The sequence below is a fragment of the Pavona decussata genome, unplaced genomic scaffold, assembly GCF_977016875.1.
Source record: "Pavona decussata unplaced genomic scaffold, jaPavDecu1.1 SCAFFOLD_334, whole genome shotgun sequence".
In the NCBI taxonomy this organism is placed as follows: Eukaryota; Metazoa; Cnidaria; class Anthozoa; order Scleractinia; family Agariciidae; genus Pavona; species Pavona decussata.
In genome coordinates this window covers 92,537-117,056 of record NW_028145722.1, presented here as the reverse complement: position 1 = coordinate 117,056, position 24,520 = coordinate 92,537, and the positions used below count along the sequence as shown (strand labels likewise).

The window sequence follows — 24,520 nt, the reverse complement described above, 5'->3', positions numbered from 1 at the left end:
GGTATGTTTTTGAAAATCCAGGTAGATATTAGCAGTCAATTTAAGTGGGCTTGTCCCAAGTTGAGCTGCTACATGCGAGACTTAGTACATTTTGCCTGCAAACTCAATTTTTGCCTTCCAGAGAGCTATTTGCCTGTGATATCTGTGCGAATTTGCAAAAACGTGCCTGCTAGAACTGGGCCTGAAGCTGGGCACCGCCCAGCTTCAGGCCTCTGTGGTTCTCTAAACTTGAGGGGGCTTGCCGTCAAGGACCAGTCTGTGAGCTAGCCCAGGGTGAGGGCTTACTGCTGGGGGGTAGCTCTTGGTTGTGTGTCAAAAGCTCCGGGGTGGGGAGGGGAGGGTATTGTAGCCTTCAGCTTGGTCCAATTTGCTGTTTTTCTTAATTCTAATGCCCCTTGACCTCCCCCATAGAGACACAGGCTGTTGACAATCAATTGCATCAAGCTGACACAAAGCCTGGAGTGTGGCCTAAATGCAGCTGAGTGACTTGCAAGTTTGTGTGAAAAGCAGAGGGGTGGGGAGGGAAGTGTTGTGAGACTCAGTTAGGGTGAACTTTCTATCTCTGCGTAGGTTAAGTGCAGGTATGTTTTTGAAAATCCAGGTAGATATTAGCAGTCAATTTAAGTGGGCTTGTCCCAAGTTGAGCTGCTGGGTGGGGAGGGAAGTGTTGTGAGACTCAGTTAGGGTGAACTTTCTGTCTCTGCGTAGGTTAAGTGCAGGTATGTTTTTGAAAATCCAGGTAGATATTAGCAGTCAATTTAAGTGGGCTTGTCCCAAGTTGAGCTGCTACATGCGAGACTTAGTACATTTTGCCTGCAAACTCAATTTTTGCCTTCCAGAGAGCTATTTGCCTGTGATATCTGTGCGAATTTGCAAAAACGTGCCTGCTAGAACTGGGCCTGAAGCTGGGCACCGCCCAGCTTCAGGCCTCTGTGGTTCTCCAAACTTGAGGGGGCTTGCCGTCAAGGACCAGTCTGTGAGCTAGCCCAGGGTGAGGGCTTACTGCTGGGGGGTAGCTCTTGGTTGTGTGTCAAAAGCTCCGGGGTGGGGAGGGGAGGGTATTGTAGCCTTCAGCTTGGTCCAATTTGCTGTTTTTCTTAAACCAGGGTGACTTAATTCTAATGCCCCTTGACCTCCCCCATAGAGACACAGGCTGTTGACAATCAATTGCATCAAGCTGACACAAAGCCTGGAGTGTGGCCTAAATGCAGGTGAGTGACTTGCAAGTTTGTGTGAAAAGCAGAGGGGTGGGGAGGGAAGTGTTGTGAGACTCAGTTAGGGTGAACTTTCTGTCTCTGCGTAGGTTAAGTGCAGGTATGTTTTTGAAAATCCAGGTAGATATTAGCAGTCAATTTAAGTGGGCTTGTCCCAAGTTGAGCTGCTACATGCGAGACTTAGTACATTTTGCCTGCAAACTCAATTTTTGCCTTCCAGAGAGCTATTTGCCTGTGATATCTGTGCGAATTTGCAAAAACGTGCCTGCTAGAACTGGGCCTGAAGCTGGGCACCGCCCAGCTTCAGGCCTCTGTGGTTCTCCAAACTTGAGGGGGCTTGCCGTCAAGGACCAGTCTGTGAGCTAGCCCAGGGTGAGGGCTTACTGCTGGGGGGTAGCTCTTGGTTGTGTGTCAAAAGCTCCGGGGTGGGGAGGGGAGGGTATTGTAGCCTTCAGCTTGGTCCAATTTGCTGTTTTTCTTAAACCAGGGTGACTTAATTCTAATGCCCCTTGACCTCTCCCATAGAGACACAGGCTGTGGACAATCAATTGCATCAAGCTGACACAAAGCCTGGAGTGTGGCCTAAATGCAGGTGAGTGACTTGCAAGTTTGTGTGAAAAGCAGAGGGGTGGGGAGGGAAGTGTTGTGAGACTCAGTTAGGGTGAACTTTCTGTCTCTGCGTAGGTTAAGTGCAGGTATGTTTTTGAAAATCCAGGTAGATATTAGCAGTCAATTTAAGTGGGCTTGTCCCAAGTTGAGCTGCTACATGCGAGACTTAGTACATTTTGCCTGCAAACTCAATTTTTGCCTTCCAGAGAGCTATTTGCCTGTGATATCTGTGCGAATTTGCAAAAACGTGCCTGCTAGAACTGGGCCTGAAGCTGGGCACCGCCCAGCTTCAGGCCTCTGTGGTTCTCCAAACTTGAGGGGGCTTGCCGTCAAGGACCAGTCTGTGAGCTAGCCCAGGGTGAGGGCTTACTGCTGGGGGGTAGCTCTTGGTTGTGTGTCAAAAGCTCCGGGCTGGGGAGGGGAGGGTATTGTAGCCTTCAGCTTGGTCCAATTTGCTGTTTTTCTTAATTCTAATGCCCCTTGACCTCCCCCATAGAGACACAGGCTGTTGACAATCAATTGCATCAAGCTGACACAAAGCCTGGAGTGTGGCCTAAATGCAGGTGAGTGACTTGCAAGTTTGTGTGAAAAGCAGAGGGGTGGGGAGGGAAGTGTTGTGAGACTCAGTTAGGGTGAACTTTCTGTCTCTGCGTAGGTTAAGTGCAGGTATGTTTTCTAAAATCCAGGTAGATATTAGCAGTCAATTTAAGTGGGCTTGTCCCAAGTTGAGCTGCTACATGCGAGACTTAGTACATTTTGCCTGCAAACTCAATTTTTGCCTTCCAGAGAGCTATTTGCCTGTGATATCTGTGCGAATTTGCAAAAACGTGCCTGCTAGAACTGGGCCTGAAGCTGGGCACCGCCCAGCTTCAGGCCGCTGTGGTTCTCCAAACTTGAGGGGGCTTGCCGTCAAGGACCAGTCTGTGAGCTAGCCCAGGGTGAGGGCTTACTGCTGGGGGGTAGCTCTTGGTTGTGTGTCAAAAGCTCCGGGGTGGGGAGGGGAGGGTATTGTAGCCTTCAGCTTGGTCCAATTTGCTGTTTTTCTTAAACCAGGGTGACTTAATTCTAATGCCCCTTGACCTCCCCCATAGAGATACAGGCTGTTGACAATCAATTGCATCAAGCTGACACAAAGCCTGGAGTGTGGCCTAAATGCAGGTGAGTGACTTGCAAGTTTGTGTGAAAAGCAGAGGGGTGGGGAGGGAAGTGTTGTGAGACTCAGTTAGGGTGAACTTTCTGTCTCTGCGTAGGTTAAGTGCAGGTATGTTTTTGAAAATCCAGGTAGATATTAGCAGTCAATTTAAGTGGGCTTGTCCCAAGTTGAGCTGCTACATGCGAGACTTAGTACATTTTGCCTGCAAACTCAATTTTTGCCTTCCAGAGAGCTATTTGCCTGTGATATCTGTGCGAATTTGCAAAAACGTGCCTGCTAGAACTGGGCCTGAAGCTGGGCACCGCCCAGCTTCAGGCCTCTGTGGTTCTCCAAACTTGAGGGGGCTTCCCGTCAAGGACTAGTCTGTGAGCTAGCCCAGGGTGAGGGCTTACTGCTGGGGGGTAGCTCTTGGTTGTGTGTCAAAAGCTCCGGGGTGGGGAGGGGAGGGTATTGTAGCCTTCAGCTTGGTCCAATTTGCTGTTTTTCTTAAACCAGGGTGACTTAATTCTAATGCCCCTTGACCTCCCCCATAGAGACACAGGCTGTTGACAACCAATTGCATCAAGCTGACACAAAGCCTGGAGTGTGGCCTAAATGCAGGTGAGTGACTTGGAAGTTTGTGTGAAAAGCAGAGGGGTGGGGAGGGAAGTGTTGTGAGACTCAGTTAGGGTGAACTTTCTGTCTCTGCGTAGGTTAAGTGCAGGTATGTTTTTGAAAATCCAGGTAGATATTAGCAGTCAATTTAAGTGGGCTTGTCCCAAGTTGAGCTGCTACATGCGAGACTTAGTACATTTTGCCTGCAAACTCAAATTTTGCCTTCCAGAGAGCTATTTGCCTGTGATATCTGTGCGAATTTGCAAAAACGTGCCTGCTAGAACTGGGCCTGAAGCTGGGCACCGCCCAGCTTCAGGCCTCTGTGGTTCTCCAAACTTGAGGGGGCTTGCCGTCAAGGACCAGTCTGTGAGCTAGCCCAGGGTGAGGGCTTACTGCTGGGGGGTAGCTCTTGGTTGTGTGTCAAAAGCTCCGGGGTGGGGAGGGGAGGGTATTGTAGCCTTCAGCTTGGTCCAATTTGCTGTTTTTCTTAATTCTAATGCCCCTTGACCTCCCCCATAGAGACACAGGCTGTTGACAATCAATTGCATCAAGCTGACAGAAAGCCTGGAGTGTGGCCTAAATGCAGGTGAGTGACTTGCAAGTTTGTGTGAAAAGCAGAGGGGTGGGGAGGGAAGTGTTGTGAGACTCAGTTAGGGTGAACTTTCTGTCTCTGCGTAGGTTAAGTGCAGGTATGTTTTTGAAAATCCAGGTAGATATTAGCAGTCAATTTAAGTGGGCTTGTCCCAAGTTGAGCTGCTACATGCGAGACTTAGTACATTTTGCCTGCAAACTCAATTTTTGCCTTCCAGAGAGCTATTTGCCTGTGATATCTGTGCGAATTTGCAAAAACGTGCCTGCTAGAACTGGGCCTGAAGCTGGGCACCGCCCAGCTTCAGGCCTCTGTGGTTCTCCAAACTTGAGGGGGCTTGCCGTCAAGGACCAGTCTGTGAGCTAGCCCAGGGTGAGGGCTTACTGCTGGGGGGTAGCTCTTGGTTGTGTGTCAAAAGCTCCGGGGTGGGGAGGGGAGGGTATTGTAGCCTTCAGCTTGGTCCAATTTGCTGTTTTTCTTAAACCAGGGTGACTTAATTCTAATGCCCCTTGACCTCCCCCATAGAGACACAGGCTGTTGACAATCAATTGCATCAAGCTGACACAAAGCCTGGAGTGTGGCCTAAATGCAGGTGAGTGACTTGCAAGTTTGTGTGAAAAGCAGAGGGGTGGGGAGGGAAGTGTTGTGAGACTCAGTTAGGGTGAACTTTCTGTCTCTGCGTAGGTTAAGTGCAGGTATGTTTTTGAAAATCCAGGTAGATATTAGCAGTCAATTTAAGTGGGCTTGTCCCAAGTTGAGCTGCTACATGCGAGACTTAGTACATTTTGCCTGCAAACTCAATTTTTGCCTTCCAGAGAGCTATTTGCCTGTGATATCTGTGCGAATTTGCAAAAACGTGCCTGCTAGAACTGGGCCTGAAGCTGGGCACCGCCCAGCTTCAGGCCTCTGTGGTTCTCCAAACTTGAGGGGGCTTGCCGTCAAGGACCAGTCTGTGAGCTAGCCCAGGGTGAGGGCTTACTGCTGGCGGGTAGCTCTTGGTTGTGTGTCAAAAGCTCCGGGGTGGGGAGGGGAGGGTATTGTAGCCTTCAGCTTGGTCCAATTTGCTGTTTTTCTTAAACCAGGGTGACTTAATTCTAATGCCCCTTGACCTCCCCCATAGAGACACAGGCTGTTGACAACCAATTGCATCGAGCTGACACAAAGCCTGGAGTGTGGCCTAAATGCAGGTGAGTGACTTGGAAGTTTGTGTGAAAAGCAGAGGGGTGGGGAGGGAAGTGTTGTGAGACTCAGTTAGGGTGAACTTTCTGTCTCTGCGTAGGTTAAGTGCAGGTATGTTTTTGAAAATCCAGGTAGATATTAGCAGTCAATTTAAGTGGGCTTGTCCCAAGTTGAGCTGCTACATGCGAGACTTAGTACATCTCGCCTGCAAACTCAAATTTTGCCTTCCAGAGAGCTATTTGCCTGTGATATCTGTGCGAATTTGCAAAAACGTGCCTGCTAGAACTGGGCCTGAAGCTGGGCACCGCCCAGCTTCAGGCCTCTGTGGTTCTCCAAACTTGAGGGGGCTTGCCGTCAAGGACCAGTCTGTGAGCTAGCCCAGGGTGAGGGCTTACTGCTGGGGGGTAGCTCTTGGTTGTGTGTCAAAAGCTCCGGGGTGGGGAGGGGAGGGTATTGTAGCCTTCAGCTTGGTCCAATTTGCTGTTTTTCTTAATTCTAATGCCCCTTGACCTCCCCCATAGAGACACAGGCTGTTGACAATCAATTGCATCAAGCTGACAGAAAGCCTGGAGTGTGGCCTAAATGCAGGTGAGTGACTTGCAAGTTTGTGTGAAAAGCAGAGGGGTGGGGAGGGAAGTGTTGTGAGACTCAGTTAGGGTGAACTTTCTGTCTCTGCGTAGGTTAAGTGCAGGTATGTTTTTGAAAATCCAGGTAGATATTAGCAGTCAATTTAAGTGGGCTTGTCCCAAGTTGAGCTGCTACATGCGAGACTTAGTACATTTTGCCTGCAAACTCAATTTTTGCCTTCCAGAGAGCTATTTGCCTGTGATATCTGTGCGAATTTGCAAAAACGTGCCTGCTAGAACTGGGCCTGAAGCTGGGCACCGCCCAGCTTCAGGCCGCTGTGGTTCTCCAAACTTGAGGGGGCTTGCCGTCAAGGACCAGTCTGTGAGCTAGCCCAGGGTGAGGGCTTACTGCTGGGGGGTAGCTCTTGGTTGTGTGTCAAAAGCTCCGGGGTGGGGAGGGGAGGGTATTGTAGCCTTCAGCTTGGTCCAATTTGCTGTTTTTCTTAAACCAGGGTGACTTAATTCTAATGCCCCTTGACCTCCCCCATAGAGACACAGGCTGTTGACAACCAATTGCATCAAGCTGACACAAAGCCTGGAGTGTGGCCTAAATACAGGTGAGTGACTTGCAAGTTTGTGTGAAAAGCAGAGGGGTGGGGAGGGAAGTGTTGTGAGACTCAGTTAGGGTGAACTTTCTGTCTCTGCGTAGGTTAAGTGCAGGTATGTTTTTGAAAATCCAGGTAGATATTAGCAGTCAATTTAAGTGGGCTTGTCCCAAGTTGAGCTGCTACATGCGAGACTTAGTACATTTTGCCTGCAAACTCAATTTTTGCCTTCCAGAGAGCTATTTGCCTGTGATATCTGTGCGAATTTGCAAAAACGTGCCTGCTAGAACTGGGCCTGAAGCTGGGCACCGCCCAGCTTCAGGCCGCTGTGGTTCTCCAAACTTGAGGGGGCTTGCCGTCAAGGACCAGTCTGTGAGCTAGCCCAGGGTGAGGGCTTACTGCTGGGGGGTAGCTCTTGGTTGTGTGTCAAAAGCTCCGGGGTGGGGAGGGGAGGGTATTGTAGCCTTCAGCTTGGTCCAATTTGCTGTTTTTCTTAAACCAGGGTGACTTAATTCTAATGCCCCTTGACCTCCCCCATAGAGACACAGGCTGTTGACAATCAATTGCATCAAGCTGACACAAAGCCTGGAGTGTGGCCTAAATGCAGGTGAGTGACTTGCAAGTTTGTGTGAAAAGCAGAGGGGTGGGGAGGGAAGTGTTGTGAGACTCAGTTAGGGTGAACTTTCTGTCTCTGCGTAGGTTAAGTGCAGGTATGTTTTTGAAAATCCAGGTAGATATTAGCAGTCAATTTAAGTGGGCTTGTCCCAAGTTGAGCTGCTACATGCGAGACTTAGTACATTTTGCCTGCAAACTCAATTTTTGCCTTCCAGAGAGCTATTTGCCTGTGATATCTGTGCGAATTTGCAAAAACGTGCCTGCTAGAACTGGGCCTGAAGCTGGGCACCGCCCAGCTTCAGGCCTCTGTGGTTCTCCAAACTTGAGGGGGCTTGCCGTCAAGGACCAGTCTGTGAGCTAGCCCAGGGTGAGGGCTTACTGCTGGGGGGTAGCTCTTGGTTGTGTGTCAAAAGCTCCGGGGTGGGGAGGGGAGGGTATTGTAGCCTTCAGCTTGGTCCAATTTGCTGTTTTTCTTAAACCAGGGTGACTTAATTCTAATGCCCCTTGACCTCCCCCATAGAGACACAGGCTGTTGACAATCAATTGCATCAAGCTGACACAAAGCCTGGAGTGTGGCCTAAATGCAGGTGAGTGACTTGCAAGTTTGTGTGAAAAGCAGAGGGGTGGGGAGGGAAGTGTTGTGAGACTCAGTTAGGGTGAACTTTCTGTCTCTGCGTAGGTTAAGTGCAGGTATGTTTTTGAAAATCCAGGTAGATATTAGCAGTCAATTTAAGTGGGCTTGTCCCAAGTTGAGCTGCTACATGCGAGACTTAGTACATTTTGCCTGCAAACTCAATTTTTGCCTTCCAGAGAGCTATTTGCCTGTGATATCTGTGCGAATTTGCAAAAACGTGCCTGCTAGAACTGGGCCTGAAGCTGGGCACCGCCCAGCTTCAGGCCGCTGTGGTTCTCCAAACTTGAGGGGGCTTGCCGTCAATGACTAGTCTGTGAGCTAACCCAGGGTGAGGGCTTACTGCTGGGGGGTAGCTCTTGGTTGTGTGTCAAAAGCTCCGGGGTGGGGAGGGGAGGGTATTGTAGCCTTCAGCTTGGTCCAATTTGCTGTTTTTCTTAAACCAGGGTGACTTAATTCTAATGCCCCTTGACCTCCCCCATAGAGACACAGGCTGTTGACAACCAATTGCATCAAGCTGACACAAAGCCTGGAGTGTGGCCTAAATGCAGGTGAGTGACTTGGAAGTTTGTGTGAAAAGCAGAGGGGTGGGGAGGGAAGTGTTGTGAGACTCAGTTAGGGTGAACTTTCTGTCTCTGCGTAGGTTAAGTGCAGGTATGTTTTTGAAAATCCAGGTAGATATATATATATATATATATATGGCTTCAGGTGAGTTCCACACTGATAAATCCAGGATAGTGCTCAACAATAATGGAGCGGTGATAACAATACTTGTTTACTCAATATCGTTTCATATAGACTTTAATACAGAACTGTTTCGTGGACCAACGAGGAGGAGTTGGTCTACTCATCAGTTAAATTCTATATACACTGTAGCATCACTGGGGTTTATATACATCAGTAATAGGATATTGACAAAAACCGTTACAAGAACCGTTACAAAATAGAAAATTCAAAAGTAGAAAACAATAGGAAGCTATATTTGTAAGTCTATGATTTGTCCTTAGGGATGCGGTGGAACTTGAGGAGAAACTTTCGCTTGTGTCTGCAAGTTGACAGGAGTTCATTGCGTTTGTTAAGCGTTGCCATGTCTGGTTTATATAAAATATAGAATTTCTCGGTGTTGCAAAGGTTACATCGTTTGGTAAGGTTAGTGTAGGATTTAACCTTGGCTAGGATTTTCCAGGAGATTGAGAAGTCTTTCTTTTGATCTTTTAGCAGCCACAGATGTTTGCTTAGTTCAGTGTCATTTCTTTTGTTCTCATGTTTGAATGACATTTGGTGGTTTCGCCATCGCGTCTTGAACTCCGTGGCGGTAAGGCCGACGTATGTTTCTAAGCTTTCTGCAGTGCTGACGGTGGCTTGGTACACTACGTCTTTGACTAGGCATTCTCCTTTTAAAGGGCATTTGCTTGGCTCTCTGCAGTTGCAGGATTTGTTGGTGGTGCTTTCTTCAGGTTGCGTGTTCTGTCTTAGAATAGTTTTGTTGTGTCCATCGATGATCTGTTATATATATATATATATATATATATAACTTGCAATATAAAAGTTCTGTACAACTCTGCACAACGCCACTCGGCGACAATTGAATCAATGAAGTAGAAACAAGCCACTCGGCAAACTAGTTTCATTCGAAACACAGTCATGAAACAAGCTAACAAAAACTCTCTGAGCTCCTAAGGATAGTCGTTGACCAGTGAGAACAAAATCACTGCAATCAGAAGCCACTCGGCATAAAGGCACCATGCCTAAGAATAAGAAACGTAACAGCTAGCGTCAAATCTGACAGCTAGAACTGCACTGTTAAACTTATGAGAGCCAATAAGCGAATCCTTATAACAGCCAAGGGCAAATATCCCCGAGGGATCTGGAAAGTAAATGGACTCAATAACGTATGGTTGATACTGGAGTGGGCTTGCAAATAGAAAAGGCTAAAAAGCATTAGACGGCCAGTAAGGGACCACTAAAGTCCCATAGGCGCGGCATGCAAGGAGATGTTGGATAACCCTTGTGATACAATGAACCGGCGGAACGAGCCAATTATTCTCTGCTGTCCACGAAACTGAAAAAGCATCAACAGCCTCAGTGCCCGGTACACGAAACCTAGAATTAAATCTAGGGAGATGGGCATTGGATGCATTAGCAAATCTATCAACAGTATGGGGGCCCCATACTAGATCTAAATGGGCAAAAAACCACTGGGTAGTATACCAATCGTCGAAATCGATAATGTTGCTAATCTCATCAGCACAAACATTAAGCTCTCTGGGAACCCATTGAGGGACAAACTGAACATGAAAAATCCGACAGAAATCAAAAATCTCAAGCGCGATAGAATGCAATTCTGCGTTAGGACTCCCTATCTCAACTATACGAACAGCCCCTTGATTGTCAGAGTGCCATTTAACTGACTTGCCCTGAACCGAATCCTTGAACGACGTTAAAGCAAAATGTACAGCTTTAAGCTCTCTCCATGTAGAGCTCTTTTTAGCCTCACATGGGCTCCACATACGATGACATACTTCCTCAGTACCAACAAGGAACGCGCCACAGGCTACGTTACTAGCGTCTGAAAAACTAAGCAAAAAAAGGCGCCTGGTAAGGCACTATAGCTCTAGAATTAAGACTAACAATGTTGTTTTTCCAGAAAAATATTTCTGAAAGACAATTGTTATGATGCCCGACATTGAACCGGGAATCCCATGAAGATCTGGATTCTATAACCTTGTACAAAAAACGGGTTTTAAGACGAGTCAAATTACCCAATACTGGTGACATTGACATAACGTGGCCTGCGATCGAGGCACAATCCCGAGCAGTAACATACGGGGCAGATAGAAGGAATTTCTCTATAAGGGCAATGAAATTGGAAATACGCCTGTCGATAATAGAAAGCGAACCAGAAAAAAAAGATTCCAGTTCAAACCCAACCAGACAAGCGACTGCGTAGGCTCCCAATGTGATTTACTGGAATTCGCAACAAACCCTGCATTACTCAACGATGTCTGAACAAAAAACGAGTGCTCTTTAGTAATTTGCATAGATTCACCCTTACCACACCCGTCATCGAGAAACACAACTATCTTAATGCCACTAAGCCTCCAAAACTTTACAAGCGGCCTGAGGCATTTGGTAAAAATGTACGGGGCCGAACTAAGCCCAAAAGGTAGAACTGTAAAACAAAAATATTTGACAGTACCAGAAAAAAACCAGGAAAATCCTTAAAATGTCTGATGATCTGGGAAAATGTCAAAATGGAGATAGCCAGACTTAAGATCAAAACTGAAAAGGAAATCACCCTTGTTGACATATGATAACAAAACCCTCCAATCTTCGCACTTGAACTTTTGCTTCCAAATAGACTGGTTGACATGTCTCAAATCAAGAATAAGCCTTTTCTTGACTGACGATTGGATTGACACAGAGAGCGGGTTAACGACATGTGGGACAAAAGGCACCTCAACAACCGAGTGATTACCAACTAATTCAGATATAGCCGACTCGACAAAAGACGCAATCAAATCCGAAGCTGACTTATTGTTATTCAAAAACGCCCTGCAAGGGGTACTAATAAAAGGGATGCGATAACCGAACTTAATAGTATCAGTAACAAAGGTACAGGCAATACAGAATTCTGTTCGTATTCAAATAGATTGCGATCGTAATCGAAATCGACTAATGAACTAGAATCAATCTCTCTTAAAAATTCTAAATTGGAAAGATCCATTACAACAAGATATATGAATACTTAACTTAAACGCCAAGTTCTTGGGAAAACTTTCATTTACCTCCAGCGTTTGAGAAGAAACCAGAATTCGTCTGGCTGGAACTTGAAGATCTTGGTTGAGAGTTACCACGGCACTCGGACCCCCAATGACCTTGCTGACCGCAGGCGAAACAAATATCACCAGGCTTTGCTTTGCTAACACACGTATAAGCACGAGAAGAGGAAGCAAAGTTGAAAAGACGCTGGCCAGCAAATGAAGTGGTGGTGGCAGAAGGTTGGCTTTGCTTGACTGCGGACTTCCCTTTCTGCTGTTGACGATCTTTACGTTTGCGAAGGGCTCTCTGCTCTGCACGCCGAATACGCTTCTCGTCCTCCGATCCACTAGCCAATTCGTCAGATAGATACTCGTTAACCAAATCCCAACCAGCGGCGGACTTATCTGCCAATCTGATAAGCTTGTTGCGTTTCTTGATGTCAGAATCCAATTCTTCTAGGCAACTGCGAACGACTTCAAGTTTCCTTTTACCTAGAGCGGTGGAAGTCGATTGAACCTTCTCCGCAAGGCCAGAATTGAAGTAGAACTGCTTTTTGTTCCCTTCAAACTTGAAGGAAATTTTGGACTCTTCTTTCAGCTTCTTAGCAATAGAGTCGCTGTTGCTTAAGGAACCTTCCTGGATGTCTCTCTTTAACGCGGTCAACTTCTTGTCAAAATAATCTTTAAAGAGAGCGAACGTCGAGGCTAAATCAGTAGACTGCTCAGACGTAGAAGGCGGAGTAGAAATCTGCTGCGAAGCGTCACCACGAGGAACCTCGACATTTGGTTCATCGACGTTTTCGGTGTCAGACATAATTTAGAGGGCGAACTGAGTGCGGTCGTATGACTCGAATGAATACAAATCGAGGCCTCAGCATATATATACCCGACGCCCCGCTAATGAAGCGTTGTGACAAAGTGTCACAAACACCCAAAAATGAGGTTACGTAACCCATGATAAATACATTTAGAGAGAAACTTTAATCAAAAGTTCCGTATTTCAGAGACAATAAGTCTTACAAGGAGCTGGTAAATTAGTTTGTTATCTGAACCGTATTATTGTAAATCACTTTTCTCGGAAAAAGGATGTCTGCATGCGCAACAATGCGTCAAACTTTTACTAAGGTTTGTTATAGGAAACCGATGTCACGCTTTTTAATCTTCCAAGAACGAAAACCAGAACCATAAGAAAGATTTCATTAAGACGCAAAGAATTTCTGTGTATGAAGCAAGAAGGTTGGAGTCGTATGCAAAGGTATGACACAAGATACCCTGCGGGCAATTTTTCCCGCGCTCTAATCTAAACTTATTGTGTCTGTATAAGGAAAAAACTTTCAATGTATTTGAAAAATTTAGTAGCTTTACCCGCAACAATCACAGACATTCATTGATGATTAGGCTATGGATCTCCTCAACAGACCGGACGTTAAGCAAAAACTGCATTTTCTTTCTTTCTTTCTTTCTTTCTTTCTTTCTTTCATTTTTCTTCATTTAAACAACATTTTTACGAGCCATATTTAGTAAAAAACCTGAGAGATCATATAAAACTCCGTTGCAAACCCCATATTTGCCAAACTTAACAAAGAAATCTATGCGAAGGAGTAAGGCTAACCGCGGAGCCTAGCCCTTTGTTGCGGATGGATGTTATGTGACTCTTATTCCCGCCGTTGGGTCAGGTGACTTATTTGCTTGTCTTTTGTAACACGAGTTTCCTTGGCAATGGCAATTTACACGCTTTTGGAAACTGTCGAAAAGTTCCCGAGACATAAACGAGTCACCAGTGGTGTTCCATGCCGAAAAAACGTTGCCTCGCATGCGTGCAAGTCGGTTACCCTAGCTGCCTTAAAGGGGCAGTATCATGGGGGATCGATGGGAGATGTCATGATTTTTGGCCAAAATTCACTAACTTTAAACTTTGAACACTGTGTTACTTAAATTCTCAATCGCTAATTTAAAGAAATATTAATAGTGATTCTAAGACGAAAGGTTGAACCAAAATATAGTACAACCCGCGATTTTTAGGGCGTTACAACAGCAAAATTTGAAAAACGTCTGCCAGACGTTTTAAAATTTGAACCCCTCTCTATCTTGGTTATCTGCCGGCGAAAATATCCTTGGATAGTTTCTTTGCATTCTTATAGCCTTTTAATGGAATTTTGTCATTATATCTTGGCTGCTATCAACCGAATAGCGTCTTTGCGATTTTCAATATGTTACTAAAAATAGCGTGATACTGTCCCTTTAAGCCGGCGACACACCTGGCGATTTTTAATTCGCCCCAACCGAATACGTCGATCGCGGTGCATTTGATCGCCAGCAATTTTCGCCACCGACCTATTCCGATTGCGGCGATGTGGCACTTCAACCTTGTTCCCGGGCTCCATCGAGGAGCATTTTGAAAAGTCATGTGATAAAATCGCCCCGCCTGATTGGTTTACTTTACTGGCGATTCGCAGCGATGAGCGTACGGGTGCACTAGGCGAATTTGATCGCCGATATCTGCTCTGAGGGAGGGCTAGAACACGAGACGTTAGGTTTCGAACCACTTTAAAGTGGCCAAGTTACCTTATCAATGACCACAGTCGACAAAACTTTATATCCGTTTTCGCTGAGACCCTCATCTAAATGGAAGCTGTTTACTGAACTTCCAATTCATGTTACATTTCATGTTACGGGTATCCGTAAATAGTGAATTGAATTGATTTCAATATTGGAAGCCAATCACGTGAGATGCTGTATCAAACCCATTGATACAAGTAAGCATATTACATGATCATATATATGCCAAATGGGGTTGAAACAATTGATTTCAAGATTATTACGCTAGATTCACTTACCCTTCATCATGCGAAGAAGTATTCGCCATATTGAAAGGCTTGCGGCTGGGAAGTGATTTCTGTGGTCCTATGCCTTTCGTGGTGGAAAGATTAGCATTTGGTTTATGACGGTGAGCTGACAAACCAATCAGGGCACGAGGCGATGTGTGTTTGTTTTGTTTTGCAATAAGTCTTACTAGGAGCTAAGTCTGTTATCTGATCCGTATTATGTAAATCACTTTTTTCGCAAAAAGAATGTCTGCATGCGCAACATATTTGATGCGTCAAACTTTTGCTGATGGTTGGTGTTAGGTCACTGATATCGCCCCATTACCTTTTACGACGCAAAATAATTTCCAGAAGATACATTGTTTAGAGAGAAACTTAAAACAAAAGATCCGAATTTTAGAGACAATATTTAAGTCTTACTGGAGGTTAATAAATAAGTCTGTTATCTAATCCGTATTTATGTAAATCACTTTTCTCGGAAAAAGGAATGTCTGCATGCGCAATGATACGTCAAACTTTTGCTAATGCTTGGTATTTATAGGCCACCGATATCGCCCCATCACCATTTAATCTTCTAAGAATGAAAGTCAGGAGCATAGGAAAGATTGTCTTACGACGCAAAATAATTTCCAGATCGGGAAGATACATTGTTTGGAGAGAAACTTCAAACAAAAGATCCGAGTTTCATAGACAATGAGTCTTACTAGAGGCTGGTAAATTAGTCTGTTATCTAATCCGTATTTATGTAAATCACTTTTCTCGGAAAAAGCATGTCTGCATGCCAATAATGCGTCAAACGTTTGCTAATGCTTGTTATGGGAAACCGATATCACGCCTTTCAATCTTCCAAGAACGAAAACCAGAACCATAAGAAAGATTTCATAAAGACGCAAAGAATTTCTGTGTATGAGGCAAGTAGGCCGGAGTCGCATGCAAAGATGGTGACACAAGATACCCTGAGGGCAATTTTTTCCGCGCTTTAATCTAAATTAATTAATATGTTTGTATAAGGACAAAAAGCTATAAAAGTAGGCCGTCGATAAAACCCGGAACATGGAACATTCCGGAACATTCCGGAACATCCCGGAACACGAAAAAAAAATTAAGATTAAAAAAAATAATAATAATAATAATAAATTAAACAAAAATAAACGAAAACATGAAAAAAAAGTGAGTATATTTACATAAAATGAAATTACATTGTATCCGAAAAAAATTCATATAAGAAGAAGTACGGAGTAGATGGGAGGGTAGTATAAATGGAGTATGTACTTCAATGGTATGTACTTCATGTATCCCTTATTATAATAGGGGATATATGAAGTACCTACGATAAATGGGGTGTTGTAACTGACCACACTGAATGAAGGCGCAAGTACTTTCCCGCTATTTGCAGCACGTGCTTATCGCCTTCTACGCCAGAATTGGATCAGTTCCGGCTCGGCTGACCAAAGAATCAATTTCCTGATGTTCGGAGTGGAGCTAAAAGTCGTTCGCGCAGTCTTTTTACCAAAACCCTCCCGGGCTTCGCCTAGGGCCTCCCGTTCCGTATTTGTACTCCTTTGTTGGTCGTTCGGGAGCTTGGACCCGTTTCTCGAACGAAAGCCACGAAAACTTCTCTTCCCTTCCAATGAGACCAAACCGAGAATCAACAGAATGCGGCAACCTCTATCATGTCGCTGTCGTGTTAGGTTTTCTAAGCAGTCCGATCAGCCTTGCAGAAATTTGAGTCATTTATATTTTTGGCTGATTAGATCTTTCACAGATCCTGCGTATACTTGCAGCATTTTCATTGTGCGGTTCCTTGTAGATTGTTTGCTTTTACAAAGCTCCTCTCTATGCTTATAACTATTTTTCATATGAACAAAATTTCCTGTTAGGCCTGTTTGTTTTTAAGATAAAATCCACTGAAAATAGCCGGAACTGATCAGTTTCTGGCGTAGCGGACGATAAGCACGTGCTGCAAATGGCGGGAAAGTTCTTCGCCTTCATCCAGTGTGGTCAGTTCAACACCCCATTTACACTACCGTCCCACCTCTCCACCTACTCCGTAATTCTTCTTATATGATTTTTTTTTTCGGATACAATGTAATTTCATTTTATATAAATATACACACTTTTTTTCATTTTTTTCTTTATTTTTGTTTAATTTATTATTATTATTTTTTTTTTGTATCTTAATTTTTTTTTCTTGTTCCGGGATGTTCCGGGATGTTCCGGAATGTTCCGGAATATTCCATGTTCCTGGTTTTATCGACGGCCATAAAAGTAGTTGAAAAATTTGGTAGCTTTACCCGCAACAATCAAGGTTATTCAGTGACGATTAATCTATGGAATCTTCTCATCAGACCAGACGTCACGCAAAAAAATAGATTTTCCTTTTTTTTTTTTTAATTCATTTAAACAGCATTTTTCACGAGCCATGTTTAGTACAAAACCTGAGGGGTCATTTAAAAATCCGTTGCATTATTATTATTATTATTATTATTATTATTATTATTATTATTATTATTATTATTATTATTATGACCAAATTAACCCCGCTATAACCTCAGCTTAGAGAAAACATTCTGCACATGGTAACGAGGCTAATAAGGCTGATTTTCATGAAAATAAAGAAATTCTCAGCCTCGGATATTGCATTTCTAGAGTTCTGATTGGTTCACTAAATCTCGGTTATCAGCTCATATACCGTAGTTTGACCTTATATGGAAAACGAAAGCCCCAGGTGTCGCTAAGCTAAATTTTTTTTTTCGGCGGGAAGCAAAAGTTTCTTCGGAAAAATGTAGAAAAAAAAAAGGAAAAGAAAGAAATACCAAACAATGCCATCTCAGTATAACAACAATAAAAGCCACAAAGTTCGGTTTGACACTATTTAATGGTACGTATCTCTGAAGTTTCCTTTAAAATCTTCAAAATTGCAAGATTTTACGATTTTTTAGATCACATAACAACAACAATAACAACCGGTTACCTTCAAAAATTTCAGGATGGCTTGCAAGTCCTGGCGGTTAGAGGTTAAAGCCAATCGAAGAAATTTCTTAGGAAGAGCTTCATGCCTGTCTTTATGTTTTTACGAATTTACGAGGACTTCAGATGGTTCATCTATGAAATCCGTACGAGCGGCGGCCATAATGTTCGTTTCCGTCGCTCGGCACCACTCAGCAAAATATTTGCACTAATGTGCACAGCTCTTACGCTTCTCAAATAAGCTTGAAGTTTAAAAACTTGCACTGAATGCTTGTCTCAGCAAGGTTGTACCTCGTACACTTGGACTTGCCTGAAGTGTTTTAAATCGTCCGCGAGGAATTCAATTCACAATGAAAAAACTGCCGTCCTTGCCCTGATCTCTTCCTTCGCTCGGCATCACGCAGCAGAACATTTGCTCAAATGTGCACAACTATTACGCTTCTCGCTGAGCTGGAACTTCAAAAGCACTTGAATGCGAGTCTCAGAAAGGTTATAATTCGTACATTTAAACGTTTCTTGAATTTTAGATGTCCGACTGTGTCCGATTTTCTTCGCTTTCGATTTTTCAATCAACTCCGTTTGCAAAACGCTTTGTGTGTCATGCGATCATTAGGTTTCGCGCGCTTTGGTCGGGGGTTGCCTCAACATCCGGTCGTTTAAATTTCAAAGAAATTTTTTCTTAAAATATAAAAATTCAGTAAACTTCAACAGCAATGTCCAAACGCGGAGAATTTAATAAAACAATTATTCCATTCGCGCTTGTTGGATATGAGATTAGTTATAGCCAACTCGGCGCTTCGCGCCTCGTTGGCTATTTACCATCTCATATCCAACGCGCGCTCATGGAATAATTGTTAAATAAACCACCATATATGAAAACTGTCGGTTGTTTTTGGCCACCTTTCACATCAAGTTTGTGAATACCGTTGGATGTATTTGGATTCTGTTGTAATAATAATGGGGCGAAATAAAGTATTGTTGTTGTTGTTGTTAAAACAAGGCAACAAGTCGGGTAGTCTAAGTACCTTGTTAACACATGTCAGTATATTTATCATTCTCTGTCCCAACTTGAATGTCGTTCCCACCTGTTCTGTTACTTGATAGTTCAGTCACATTGTAAAGGTCGAACGAATTGGAATAATCGCGAAGCAGTACAAGTAACGCGAACTTATATTTTCAAGTGACATGTCCGTTGGTGTTGCCGTGGTGGTTTCTTAAAGTCGCTAAGGTCTATTGTGCTTGAGGGAGTAAACGACATATATAGTTTTCTGTAAGATTAGCGGTGAATTTATCTTGCTAAACAGCATCCCTGTAAAGGATTTATCTTTTCTCTTATTTCAATTAAATTACGAGCTCGAAATTTCTATCGGGTTAGAGCTAGTTCAGTGTTTAAAATTTAACAACAAATTATTCGAATTCCCTTCACAGACACTTCGAAAACGCGAAGAAGCGGCCACCATTTTGTTGACAACCGAACGCTATAAGGCTACTCACATGTACCTACAACAGAATAGTGCATGAGTAGCACTAAGAGAACAGCATTCGTGATAGAACACTAGTAGATTTATACTAATGTTAATTAGTTTTAAACTGAGGGATACTGAGACAGATAATTTCTTTCCTCGTTTTAACGGTACTTTAATGATGCCTTTCCAACTAATTCTTTATCAAGGAGAAACATTGTGCAGCTCGAGATGAACCTTGTTTACGATAATACATATATTTAGCCCAGCCTAAAAGCGAAGCTCCAATTTTTTCATAGCATTTATAAAAATCTGCTTACCGTATGAACGGTAAGCAGTTCCTCAACCTTTCTACAGTTTTATATATCTTTAGTGCATATGCAGCAAACTGCCCATCAACAATAACAATAACAATGCAATACAAAGTGCAACTTTTTTTTAAATGCTGATTTGTTGTAACAAAGGGTAAGCTTTCTTAATTTTCCTTGCCACGCTTGCCACGATGGCAAAGTTACTTACTCCTGATTGGCAGAGCAGCGGAAATACTCGCTCCAGATCGGCTGAGCACGCCAGTTTTACATTTCGTTGCATGGTTTCATCATTTTGAAGTTCTTTCAAGTTCTTTCAAGTGCTGCAGCTACAAAGAAAACTCATAAACGTTAAACGTCCTTCAGCAAAAGTTTATTAATTTTTTGTCAAAGCTTAAAACTTGGATCGGATCAGTTGACATTTGTTTAGCTGGGAAACTGAAATCAGTCGGCATGGCGACCAAGTGCTTTCACCTCGCTACTCTTTCTTTCCACGAGTGATACTGCACGATCTTAAAAATGAACGACAACTACTCGTCAGTGGCACAATATGATTATCGGAATAGATTCTCCAAAACAAGGTTGGACACCTAGTGGCGTTTACACCACAGAAAGCTTATTTGTTTTTAATAAAATAGTGTTCTCCTCGAACGACCGTTATTTGCTTCATGTCTTCTATCTAGAACTCTATTCATATTCATAATACACCAACAAAGGCTAGCTCAGATAGTTAGCCGGAAAACAAATGACAGCTAACCGTTTTAAAACAGTTCTTTACGTAGGCCTGAAAAGTGCAAATCACTGCTTAACCCTGCCTAAATGGATCTCTACTCTCTTAGTTTCTTCCTAACAAATGTGGTGCTCTTCTTATCTTCATCTCGCCGAAAGCGGACCGAGACAAAATCGTTTTTTTGCATATTTCGTCGAAAGGAAGCGGTATTTTGAAAACTGAACTAACCGCAGCTCAGTTTGTTTCTCACTAGGGACTACCTATGAGCAAAATATGAACGAAATCGATTTTTTGACTTGCCACCACTTGGTCGATATTTGTGGAAAGCCCTCTTAATTGCTTTACTAAACAAGGAAAGAAATAGTGACGAAAGGCCAAGGGGCGGGCGGTCCTTTTGTTTCTTATTAAGTTATGTCTCTCTATAGGAAGGCCAAAACAACTATTTAAATTAAACAAGATATATACTTGGTAAGAATTATGATCATTAAAGATCGCAAACAGTTCTAACTGACTAAATGCAAACCTTTACCCTTACCGGCCCTTTCTCGCATCGTCACCCGGCAGTAAAAACGAGGCCCGTGAGAAAGGACCTAAGAGTTAGATTAGAGTGCCATTGCAGGAATTATTTAACAAAAAAGATCCGAGTACATAGTGTATGTTGCAATCCACATTAACGCCAAGGGACGTTCACTAAGTGTTATAGCGTTTCACGTTATCTGAAGGCCGTAGTGGCGCTGAATTCATTCGGAAACTGACTGTTACGCGGTTATGAACTCAACGGATTATCTAAAAAGTACATTCTTGGACGCAAAATAGCCCATCCCCTTTGCACTGTCTTTTAAACAAGAGCGTGTATGTCAGCATTGATGCTTCCGAGGTCCACAGAGGGTGTTACACCACCCTGTCTACGATACGTGATGAGAGACGGGTTGCGAAGTAGCGTCACAGCAACGTGCCAGCGGTTGACTGCCTTGTGAGACAGGCGCGGGATGCGGAGTTCACGTGCAAAAACTAAAAAAGAGAAAAAAATGATTAAGTCATGCAATTACTTTATTTAATGGTATATGTCACATCTCACCATGTGAATTCTTTCTTTTGGGCATAATTTTTTCTACCAGCAGCAATGACATAATTAAATGTAATATTACACTTCCATGATCAGCAATTAAATTGAGTACATACCAGTAGAGGTTCCATTTTCTTTTGAAGATGCCTGACGTTCATCTATGGATCGTTCTTGTGGTTGAGACCCCGCAATGCCGCGATCTTTGTGTCTGTTTATTAGCAACTGACAGAACACGAGCATCACGGGATGGCTGTGGGCCACGAGTACGTTGATAAAACCAAGGTACGCAACAAAGGCTACAGTATAAGGGACAGAAAGTTATAAAAAGGTCGATAGTGAACCAGGTTTTGGAGGCTATATCACAAACAGGCTCATACCATGGTTAAAAACCAATTTACAGAACAAAGCATGAAGGAGTTCTAGAAAAAGAAAAAGGTTAGAGGAAGATGTAAGAAATTGTACCATTCTCAGGGGCACCCACCGAGACAATTTAACGCTGTCCTGTGTTTCTAGACCTTTTGGAGGCATTTGAAAGGTCTGTAAGCTAATTTATTTTGATCTGTTGGGATCCTTCAGCTAAAAAATTAAGTATCAGAACGTTTTAGGAAAAACAAATCTTATTCGGCCCCGAATTTTCCAGCTGTTGTTGGCTTTACGAAAATGCTGGCTGACACTTTTAGCTACTTCTCGCGTTTTAACGACATATTCAGTACCCCCCCCCCCCCCCCCGAAAACGACGGGAATCAGTTTTTTACTGTTACGAAATTTTGAGCTGTCGTTTTGCCGATGAAAACTTGCGATTTTCGTAACTATGAATTCCGTAACTCAATTACCAAAACAAGTGTTGGAAGTGAGTGCAAGAAACTGTGACCTTAAAAAAAGAGGAAGAACAAGAAGAAGAACAAGAAGAACAAGAAGAAGAAGAAGAGGAAGAGGAAGAAGAAGAACAAGAAGAAGAAGAACAAGAAGAAGAAGAAGAAGAAGAAGAAGAAGAGGAAGAAGAGGAAAAAGAAGAAGAAGAAGAAGAAAAAGAAGAGGAAGAGGAAAAAGATTTATACAGACCAGAATAAATATAACTTTAATTTTAATGTAATTGAAAGAATGAGCTATAAACAAACCAAGGTCAAACTTCTGAAATCCTATCGCCAAAGACGTTCGATCAATTCGAGGAAGAAGAGCAAGCCCCACCAAAATTGCCTTAATGATGCGGAAGGCGCTTGCAAACACGCCAAGGACAATGTTATAGAAGAAAAAGAAGTACGACGTAATCGAGAACAGCCGTCTGAAGAAAAGCAAAAGCACAAAAATAACAGTCAAATACCGTGTCAATAAAAACAAACCAAACTTTGAAGTGGTTTGAGCCAGTAGAGGACAAGAATTACCTGTTATCGACTGCGAAGCTTATTTTTGGAAAATCTCTGTCGAGAAAGACAAAGTGTGCAAGAAACAGTTGGAACAACCACAACAACAATGCCATCCCGATGGTGGGTCTGAAACAAAAAAAGGACATTGAGCTATTGCTTCTCTTGAAACTAATTTAATAAAACAGTATGACCTAACTCCTGTTATAAAATAGAGGGAAAAATACTCAATGCTAATTTGTTGAGATGAAGGGCATTTTTGTCTCATTCCTTCCTATCAAGCACCAAATAACTCTCTCTTGATTGGTCGGGTGGTAAAAATACTTAGTGGACAACGACTTCTTCGGAATTTCACGTTAAACCCAATTTATTGGAGGAATTACAATCAAAAGGCGAAATTTTCTGTCTCACAAAGAACAGGAAAAGGTTATTTTTTTTTTTATTTTTCTCAATTTTTTTCTCAAATTACCTCGTCCCTATGTGTCTCGGGATAAGAGTGAAAATGTTTCATACAAATATCATAAATTTATCAACATATAGGTACAAACTTAAAAGTAAAATATTTAACAATTTAACCAAACTTACAGAAGTGGAAGTGCCAAACGTTTTACTACTTCACGTACAAGCGGAAACTTGAAAATTGATCCCAGAATCAAAAAGGAAACGAACAGAAAAATATCCAAGACGACAAAACCTAGAAAGCGGAAACAGACATTAAATTAGCCGTTCATAAACATTTGTTACTATTTGGTTCGAAGCTACTCCTTATCTTGTTGTTTGCTCATTGAACCGGAATGTGTTGGTATGCAGTTTCGTTTCACAATCATCCTTTAGTGTTATTTATTAATTTTAGTACACTCACTCAAGCCTAACCTCAACAGCTTTAATGCGCCTATTGATTGAGATGAGTCACGTCAGGTCATAATCAAATAAAAAATATTTTTGGGTTCAAAGTGCCATTAACAATAGGTGGCACTTCCCTTTTACGGTATTAAATGCACCTTATAGAAAGTAGCGAGATTAAAACATGATGTTTCGGCGACGACATGTCACCCGCATTATCAAATGTAAATTATTATAAGATCGGTAACGTTATATTAAGAAAGGAAGGTATGAAATTACATTAGAATAAAATGAGATGGAGTAAAACTAAAGAATATGCAAAATTAAATGAACAGTCTTGCTGGTATGGAGTCTTTTTGAGTGTTAAGAGTCGGTCTCTTTTTCCTTATTAGAAGCATCTCGTAAATAAGGCAGTCGAATTTCCCGCGGCATTTCTTTAGGATGGCAAACTGCTCGTGAAGATGACGGAATACTTGTGCTCCTCAATGCGAAGGTGGAGGTGACGGCTTGTGTAGCCTATATAATTCGCATCACGCGAATTGCATTTAACTGTTTTTCCAAATGCACCCTAGCTGGCTAAAATGAGTCCCGGAGTGGGCTGAAATGATCTTTGATAATGGCATTTCAGTTGTCCCAAATTATGACCAAAATGGCCCCAGGTCACCAGGGGCTGAATTGGCACTTTTGGGATGAAACAGGTGTTTTGAATTTACAGTGTTTATATCCTGGCGTTTACAACAGGAGAATCTGGCTCAGCAGAGTGTTAAGCAATCTTATCCTAGATCTTAGGTCTAACGTTAATAAATTGTACTTTACGGTGCGTTGTTTTTAATTGCATTACGTGGCACTGAGCTGTATGGTGTTGTACTGCATTGCATCGTATAGACCTTGTTCGCTCTATATGCTAATTACAAACCACTTGATATTCTAAGGAAAATCGATCCTTTATCTTTTTGGAAGTAAAGTATACATGCTTTCGTGAATTTGACCAATTTTAAAGAAACTTAGTCCCAAGAGTATTGTCATGTGATCTGCAATGGAGTAACAAAACAGCGAAGCGAATAAGGCCCGGTTCATACGTCAAACTTTACATGAGCCGAACCTAATACCTATTAAGGTCGACCCAAGTAATTAAGTTCGGCAGTTGATTCAGACGTCGAACCTAACTGAAGTCGAACTTAAAGCTAAAGTGAGAAAGTAGATTTTCGTGGTCAGTAGCCTGCAGTGCAGGCGTTTTTCATGGGCGAGCGCTGAATAATAAATTTAGCTCGCGTATTTGAAGGAGGCTGAGGGGGAGCGGGGGGGGGGGGGGGGTGGGGGGCAGGAAATGAGAGCGAAAAAAAACGCCTGCCCGCAAACCCTGTGTAATCGCCAAACGCCCCTATTTATACTGGCTTGCGCTTGATCAGTGCATTTCCGGCTTCATTCATCACAGCTT

General features: G+C 43.0%; 2 protein-coding genes and 2 long non-coding RNA genes across 5 annotated transcripts in view; 2 read left to right on the top strand and 2 right to left on the bottom strand.

Moving 5' to 3' along the window:
• The first annotated feature begins 879 nt into the window (after positions 1-879).
• Positions 880-2,387, top strand: LOC146453387 (uncharacterized). Its single transcript, XR_014859510.1, has 3 exons — positions 880-1,211; positions 1,740-1,806; positions 2,320-2,387. It is a non-coding gene; the product is annotated as an uncharacterized LOC146453387 (long non-coding RNA).
• A 518-nt stretch (positions 2,388-2,905) lies between these two features.
• On the top strand, positions 2,906-6,521 carry LOC146453386 (uncharacterized). 2 transcript variants are annotated; one of them, XR_014859512.1, is made up of 3 exons: positions 2,906-2,981; positions 4,685-4,751; positions 6,455-6,521. It is a non-coding gene; the product is annotated as an uncharacterized LOC146453386 (long non-coding RNA). The 2 variants fall into 2 exon arrangements; XR_014859513.1 differs by lacking the exon at positions 6,455-6,521 and adding an exon at positions 5,860-5,926.
• A 4,544-nt stretch (positions 6,522-11,065) lies between these two features.
• The window catches only part of LOC146453383 (uncharacterized), a 44,091-nt gene continuing 30,636 nt past the window's right edge, over positions 11,066-24,520 (bottom strand). The window contains exon 2 of the mRNA XM_085096687.1: positions 11,066-12,990. Coding sequence (XP_084952813.1) covers positions 11,536-12,330 — 795 coding nt within the window. The 5' untranslated portion in view covers positions 12,331-12,990 and the 3' untranslated portion in view covers positions 11,066-11,535. The remainder of the gene's footprint in view (positions 12,991-24,520) is intronic.
• LOC146453385 (stimulated by retinoic acid gene 6 protein-like) overlaps positions 18,904-24,520 on the bottom strand; it is a 31,191-nt gene continuing 25,574 nt past the window's right edge. The window contains exons 12-16 of the mRNA XM_085096692.1: positions 22,825-22,933; positions 22,261-22,368; positions 21,997-22,160; positions 20,995-21,174; positions 18,904-20,823 (exon numbers count right to left, since the gene is read on the bottom strand). Coding sequence (XP_084952818.1) covers positions 20,651-20,823; positions 20,995-21,174; positions 21,997-22,160; positions 22,261-22,368; positions 22,825-22,933 — 734 coding nt within the window. The 3' untranslated portion in view covers positions 18,904-20,650. The remainder of the gene's footprint in view (positions 20,824-20,994; positions 21,175-21,996; positions 22,161-22,260; positions 22,369-22,824; positions 22,934-24,520) is intronic.